General features: G+C 43.3%; 1 protein-coding gene across 2 annotated transcripts; it reads right to left on the bottom strand.

The window, feature by feature from the left end:
• Window positions 1–444: 444 nt before the first annotated feature.
• Window positions 445–6,624, bottom strand: LOC127334629 (neutral/alkaline invertase 3, chloroplastic). Of its 2 annotated transcripts, none has more exons than XM_051361130.2 (7): window positions 6,446–6,624; window positions 4,760–5,370; window positions 3,775–3,940; window positions 3,481–3,692; window positions 1,292–1,785; window positions 1,156–1,204; window positions 445–994 (listed from the first exon to the last, which is right to left on the bottom strand). In XM_051361130.2, exons 2-7 carry the CDS (start codon window positions 5,339–5,341, stop codon window positions 686–688), a joined length of 1,812 nt encoding a protein of 603 aa, XP_051217090.1. In that variant the 5' UTR covers window positions 5,342–5,370; window positions 6,446–6,624; the 3' UTR covers window positions 445–685. The 2 variants fall into 2 exon arrangements, with proteins under 2 accessions (XP_051217090.1, XP_051217091.1); XM_051361131.2 differs by having other exon boundaries at window positions 6,458–6,624.
• Between the last annotated feature and the right edge of the window lie 210 nt (window positions 6,625–6,834).

Below are 6,834 nucleotides of genomic sequence, written 5' to 3'. Positions count from 1 at the left end.
CATATGATAAGATCTACTTGGGGCGCAATATATCAAAAGCAAAAATGCTAATAAAAGAAAATTTAGAAGCGGCACAAAAAGGAAAACTCAAGATCCCGCAGCTGGAGGGTTAGATTTGCCAGCGAATGCAGATGAGATCAAACGGCTGGTTAGCTGACTGAGAACTACATACGATTTTCTTACTTGAATTAGCCTTTCAGCGCTCCCAAAAAAAAAGCCTTTAAAAAAAGCCTTTCAGCGCTCCCAAAACAAAAGATGTATATATATATATATATAATGCATGCAATAGGATATCCCAGTAAAACTGCAAAAACAAAGTAGAACTACACATGATCTACTCCAGAACTCAGGGACAACCGAAGATTGGATGAAAACCACAAAGGTTGTCATGTGAAATAGAGAATATGGGTAGAACTACAAATGAACTCGGGACAGAGAAGAATATAACTGAAAGCCACTTTTTTGTTCAGGTGAAATGGAACATCTGGGTAACCTACATGGGGCAGTCGATAGTGCAAAAAGTGATGGCAAGTAAATAATTGAGGAATGCTCAAGCAAGTGATTTCTTGCAAGGCCGGATGCATCCATTATAACAACATCCAAGACGGGCATTCCTCCATCAAAAGCACGACCTTTTGTAAGTATGTACAGAAGAGACATCCTATAACTTAACAGTGCCGAGAACTCACACAATGTATGTCTTCTTCAACACTTTCTTGCCACGTTTCCTGTTTGTGCTAAAAGCATTAAGAATTTCCGTGTCCTCGTCGTTCCAGAGTATTCGAGCAGCATCAGGTTTGTCCAACAGTTGCTTGGCTACAAGGTACCCAGCAATAGACCATGTTTGGTAAAGCCGAGACTGTTTCCCTATGAAGCGTGCTCGCTTCGTGTCATAGTATTCAGGCCATTTGTCTGTAGCAATGCGCCGCTCAGCTATCTCCACAGCTTTTGCAGCAATCTCTGGTCTGTTCATCTTGAGAGATGCCACTGTGAGCTGCATGTAAAAATAGCGGTTGGTCAACAAGTACAAGAAAGTAAATCACCGGATACTAGTGAATGACTATACCCTACACTTTAAGCTGTTGCACTGCATCAATGTTTAAAACTTGACAGTGTATACCATGGACAGTAAAATAAGGTTTAGAATATACAAACCTGCCACAATAATGTTGGCCAGGATCCTCCATTATGGTACGACCAAGGCCTGCGTCATTAGTAATTAATAAGTAGATGCAGAAAGGCACTCTAATAAGCACATGGGCAGATGATATGAAGAATAGTTAAGACTTACGTGTTTTTAGGGTCACTTCCAGTAATGATTTTCCATTCCAGATTCTCAAGAGCAGGATAACATATCTTCAGTGGCATCTCTGCCACTAAATCAGACCATTTCGATTCAATCAGATCCAAAATGGCATGTGATTGTTGGGTTGTTGCCAAGCTGCTTACAATTGACCATAAATTCCCCAAAGAAAAGAACCGGAAGTCCATATGTGCAGGCTGCAGGTTTCCAATAAAGTAACCCCCTTTAGGAGGTATCCATTCAACAAGCCAAGGAGAAACCTGATCAGGATATATGTTGAACTTGTTGACAGCATCATAAGAATATTCTTCAGTTTTATATCGATATATCTCATTCAGTTTTTGCATGTCAACCCAATAGTACTCCCTGATATGAAAGGACAGCGCGACAAGCCTGTTATTTAGGGCACGGATTAAGTCAGCTGATCCATCTTCAGGAGTCAACATCTCACGTGCACTCAAGAGAGCTGAATAGAACAGTGCCTACAAAGAAAATTATGCAATCTGATTTAATCTTTCCATGACAAAAGAGAAGTTCCCTCTTCCCTGTATGTCTTGGTATAACAATGAAACAAAGGGGTGTATTATTCCACAGGATGGTGGCACTTGCTTGTGCAGAGTGTTTTAGGGTGTGTTCGGTTCGGTGGATATCCCCCGGTGGATAGTGATAAACAGTTCTCTAATGGCTACCAAGCATTTGGTTCGCAGCACAACAGGGGCAAGGGCTACCAGACTACTGGAATATTCCCTCCAAACTTGGGCTCTGTTTGGTTCAGTGGCTATCCCCAGGTGGATAGTGCTAGCTAGTTTTTTAGTGGCTACCAAGTATTTGATTCGCAGCACGACAGGTACGAGGGAACCAGATTCCTATAATATTCCCTCCAAAACTTGGGTGAGGGTAACTACTCTCGGTTTTGTGCGCTAGCTCACCCCCGGAAGCGTTACGTTCGCTCTCATCCACCCCAAACGAGAGAAACATATCGCAGTCCCCCTCCCTTTCCCTATCTCTCTCGTGGCCGGTGGTGGTGGCTGAGCGCTTTGTCGATGCATGGCGGGAGTCAGATTCAATTTATGGTCGCGCGGTGGCAGAACAGCTGGCAGCCTCAATCTTGCAAGATAACAGCCATCAGCAACAGCACCCTCTGTCTTCCCTTACCCTTTGGCAAAGGCGGCTACCGGACTAGCTGGTCCATGTGGCGGCTGATGCTCCAGGCACACGTGGCGTAGGGAGCTAGGTGCGCAAATCGCTGCTCGCCTTGGACGATTTGCAGAGGTACTGTGCTATTTCTTTCTGTGTGTGTGCTGTTCAGGTCGAGTTATACCAGATGCAGTGAATAGAAGGAGTACAAGAGCTAGCTAGCTAACTTTTTTTAGGGAAAAGGTAGCTAAGCTAACTTAATTATGCGCCCCGGGACCAGACAAGGTTGCTGGCTTCATGCATTTGATTTGAATCCTGTTGATTACAAATGCTCTCATTGCCATAACAGGAATTGCAGTTTGTGCCAATTGTCTGTACAGAGAAGCCGCAGTCAGCTACACAGTTACCTTAGCATAAATTGCTCATATGCCAACAGTGACCCAGGTAAATACCAAATCCTTGCAATCCAGCAGGAAGTGCACATCAGCACTACGAATTAAAGGAGATATCTTACTAATCCAAGATACGAAAACATTATAAATGCGCTAATACAACATATGAAAACTTTTTAATTGTATTCTTTTAGAAAAAAAATACAACAACTGCAAAGTAAGGAAAATGCAACCCTTTGTAGGTATGATTTGCTGTCTGTTTTTGAGATACTCACCTGCCAGAAAGTTTTGCTACCTAGTAAATCTTGCTCTCGTATTATACTACCTCTGTTCCTCAAAACAAGGCGTATAATTTTTTTTCTGAAGGAAAACAATGTAAAGTTTGACCTAGTTTATACAATTTACTATAAAGATATAATATGAAAATATATTTAAATATGTATCTGATAAGATTGATTTGACATTGTAGAGGTTAATAGTTTTTCTCTTAAAGTTTGGTCAAACTTTACATGGCTTGACTTTTGACAAACTTTATACGCCTATGGAATGGAGGGAGTAGGTAGTTATAACTTCTGAACCAATGGGACATAAACTACAACTAATAAACGCCCTAATCTAACAGAATTGAGTAGAGCATAGCAAGCAAACCTGAATTTCAAGTGGATGTCCGTGGATTCCCATTCGACGATCAATCATGCATGAACCATCAGTTACCAGTAATGTAGGGAACATGTCAAACCCGTCAGCTAAACAAAGCTTCAGAATCATTTTTATGCCAGTCTGGACATCAATTCTCTCTTGAACTGACAAATCACCCGAACATTTTCCATATGCCCTGAGCAATATGATCCACCATAGACCTGAAATCCATTGTGATCAGGTGTCTGACTAACAATTTTGACATGCTCAGTAGCAAACAAGAAAACTTCCATTAACTCTTACCTGAATCAACAGGCGCCACACGCCCTATTGCAGCTTCCCCGAAATCAGGATCCAATACCTCCTCAGTGGCATTCTCATCGCCGTCAAGTGGAATAGTCCGCACCTTGAAGCTGGCAGGCATTAAGCCTTGACCTGGACTATGGCAGTCCATTGTCTTCTCCCAGCTCTGCAGGTGAATTCAAGTTGTCAGACAAAACTTCGCACATCTTGGCAGTCCATATAAATTGCTTTCTGTAACATTTATATGTAGAAGAGATTAATCTGAACTGTTATAGGCTACCAGTTCAGTACGACCAGCATAATAAACACTAATAGGAGTTCACCTATGTCACTATATACTGGCTTTTATGAAGGGAAGAGAGGATGGAATCTGATTTTCTGACAATAATCCCTCTTAAAACACGATGTAGGTTGTTTTGGACAATTACATGATCTCCAAAGTGAGCTTTTGAGGGTAAAATGTGTTGCTTCAAGTAAACACAGTGTACAAAATGGAAGTATATTTCATAATATATCTAGTAAGATCAATTTAGCATTGCAGTTGTTGGTATTTTTCTAACTAATTATCAAACCTAATGATGTTTGACTTGCACAGATTCTCTAACAACATATAGTAACTCTGAGATAGTACGCCTCAGCACATATGAGGATGCAATCCGACGTGGAAAAATGCTCTTTACTTTTGGGTGCACACTTGCTAGAGATATCATGTTCCATAACAAATACAACTAATGTGTCACGGTTTATGATAGTCACAACATATTATTTCTCGATGGCCACAATTAGCTTATTAGAATTTCAACTGGTCCTGTATAATACCGAGTGTTCCACTAACAATATCATGACAGATGACAGATGTACCACCTGAATCTTAGCAACACAAAAATAATACTAATACAATTGTAGCAACACACAAATAATGATAAAAATATCTTAGCAACACACAAATAATAATAAAAAGATCTTAGCAACACACAAATAATACCTGAAGCTGAAGGGTGTGTAGAATGAAATTGCGTACAATTTCATACTCCCCCTTCAATAGAAAAGCAATGCCAGACGGTATAAAGTCCCGAATAAACACCTGATCATAATTTGCTGGATTACTGTCATTTGGATCATTGGCAGCAATTGTTCCAACTGGACTACCACAATAATTAACAACGGATTCCCTCAAAAGGTCCCAAGCTTCATCCTCAACCGATGACAAGTTCCGCCTCCTAGGCAGAACCTTCTCAGGATTTCCACTCAGACTTGCATTGCCACCTATAGCCTGACCGGGCACAGCGACATCACCAAGAACCTGGCTGGCCTTGTTCACCATGTCGTTGGCCCATGTCCCATTCCCAGCTTCGATGACCCCCGCAAGGTCATCAATCCTCTGGCACTGGCACTCAACCGGCCGCAACCCAGGGAACTTTGGTGGACCTCCAAGTGTCCTGTAAAACGAATTGGTGCCCCTCTTCCTCATACTCCTCGTGTCAGTCCTGAGGGGTAAACTGGATGCCGGGGAGTGGCTGGCAAATGCCCCCGGCATGGTGTGGAGAGCCACCTCCGCAATCCCCATTAGTACCTTGTTTCTAACTCAATGTGGGGCTGCAAGAAGGCATCATTAGCGTATGATAAAGTTGTTGGGCACCAAAGGAAAAGGTTCAATCTGAAGAATTCTGCAAGTACCCAAAAAAGAACACCAGCACAGGAATCACTACAGAGGAGTAAACTTGAATAAAACAGCAGCTGGTATGAGGACAACTTTTTTGATTTTCTCCAAGTTTATACTGCTAAATGTGCATGCCGCACATGTCTGGTACGAGCACAACTAGCCTAACAATTATTAGACAGATTATACAGGAATGATAATCGCCCTAGTAGGTTGTCCCCTGAAAGGCCTGCCCAGGTGCATCTGGCACCTCGGACAACTGTGAATCAAGGCTAGCAAGGCAGCAAAAGCAAGCATATACTTGAGTTTGCTGTAATCTAGCAATGCACATTTAAGAGAAGGAAAAGTGTTAACTTGGAGTAGTAAATCTGCATAACAACCAAATCTTTCACTAATGAAAGTATGTAGATTCTAGCACACCAAGTCAAAACCGCCTACAATTATCGATAACCATCTACAGGTACAAGTATACACCATCTACAGATCAGCATATACTAGTACCACTGAGTAAATAACAACAATCTAATACGGTCGGTAATCAGCGCGTACCAACAACATTAACCGACTAACGGTGAGCATCTGACTTCACACCACGAGTTACACCACATTGGGCTAACAGAAAAGCATCTGATTCAATAGTCAATACACCACACCACCGCGATAAGATGGTGGAATCGAAGGCGGCGTGGTGGATTCTGCCAGAGGAACTTGAAAGGCGATGCTAATCTGGTGCGTCGGCGTCTTCTTGACCGGCAGGGCGGTGAGCCGTCGCCAACCCACAAGCAGAGACGCAGGGGGTTCAATTTTGGGGGTCGCGGTTTCCGCGGTGCCCTTTAAACCTCCACCACATTATGCTAATTGGCCACCTAGCTCTGGCGAACCACAGTAATTGGGCGGCCGCCTAGCTCGTCGATTGGACCAAAATCGCGACGGTGAGGTCCCGGTCAACGATTACACGGCCAGTTTATTAATTAAATCACGGGGAAAGAAGCGTAATGAGATGATACTAACCGGCCCACCCACCACGCTTCGTCGGGCAGCGCTCCCCGCTGGTGGCCGGAGAGGCGGGGAATGGGTAGGCTGGCCCCTTGAGAGCCGCGCCGGGGAGGGAGGAGGGTGGGAAGGGAAGGGAAGACCCGAGGGGATAAAAGGGGAGGGGCCGGAGATGAAACGGGGAGGCGTCGCCAGCCACCCCCTGAATTTCTCTCTTCAGGTCTCTTTCTATTTCCGATTTTTCCCACTTCTGTTTACACCTTTTTTCCTCAAATCAGAGCTTTATACTTTGACAGCGCCCTATACTTGTATTTATAAACATAATATTACATAGTTGGTACCCATACACGGAACACAAGAAGCACATAACGGTTGCAAACTGACGTCACCGCAACTACCATGCACAC

This window comes from Lolium perenne, chromosome 6 (genome assembly GCF_019359855.2).
Source record: "Lolium perenne isolate Kyuss_39 chromosome 6, Kyuss_2.0, whole genome shotgun sequence".
NCBI classification, from domain to species: domain Eukaryota; kingdom Viridiplantae; phylum Streptophyta; class Magnoliopsida; order Poales; family Poaceae; genus Lolium; species Lolium perenne.
The sequence above is the reverse complement of the archived record's forward strand: the minus strand, read 5'-3'. Positions and strand labels throughout refer to the sequence as shown.

Coding starts and splice junctions, on each gene's coding strand:
- LOC127334629 (XM_051361130.2), bottom strand. CDS start 5,341: ATGGGGATTGCGGAGGTGGCTCTCCACACCATGCCGGGGGCATTTGCC. Junction 3,693..3,774: donor TGTGGCGCCTGTTGATTCAG/GTAAGAGTTAAT, acceptor AATGGATTTCAG/GTCTATGGTGGATCATATTG. Junction 1,786..3,480: donor GACATCCACTTGAAATTCAG/GTTTGCTTGCTA, acceptor TTTTCTTTGTAG/GCACTGTTCTATTCAGCTCT.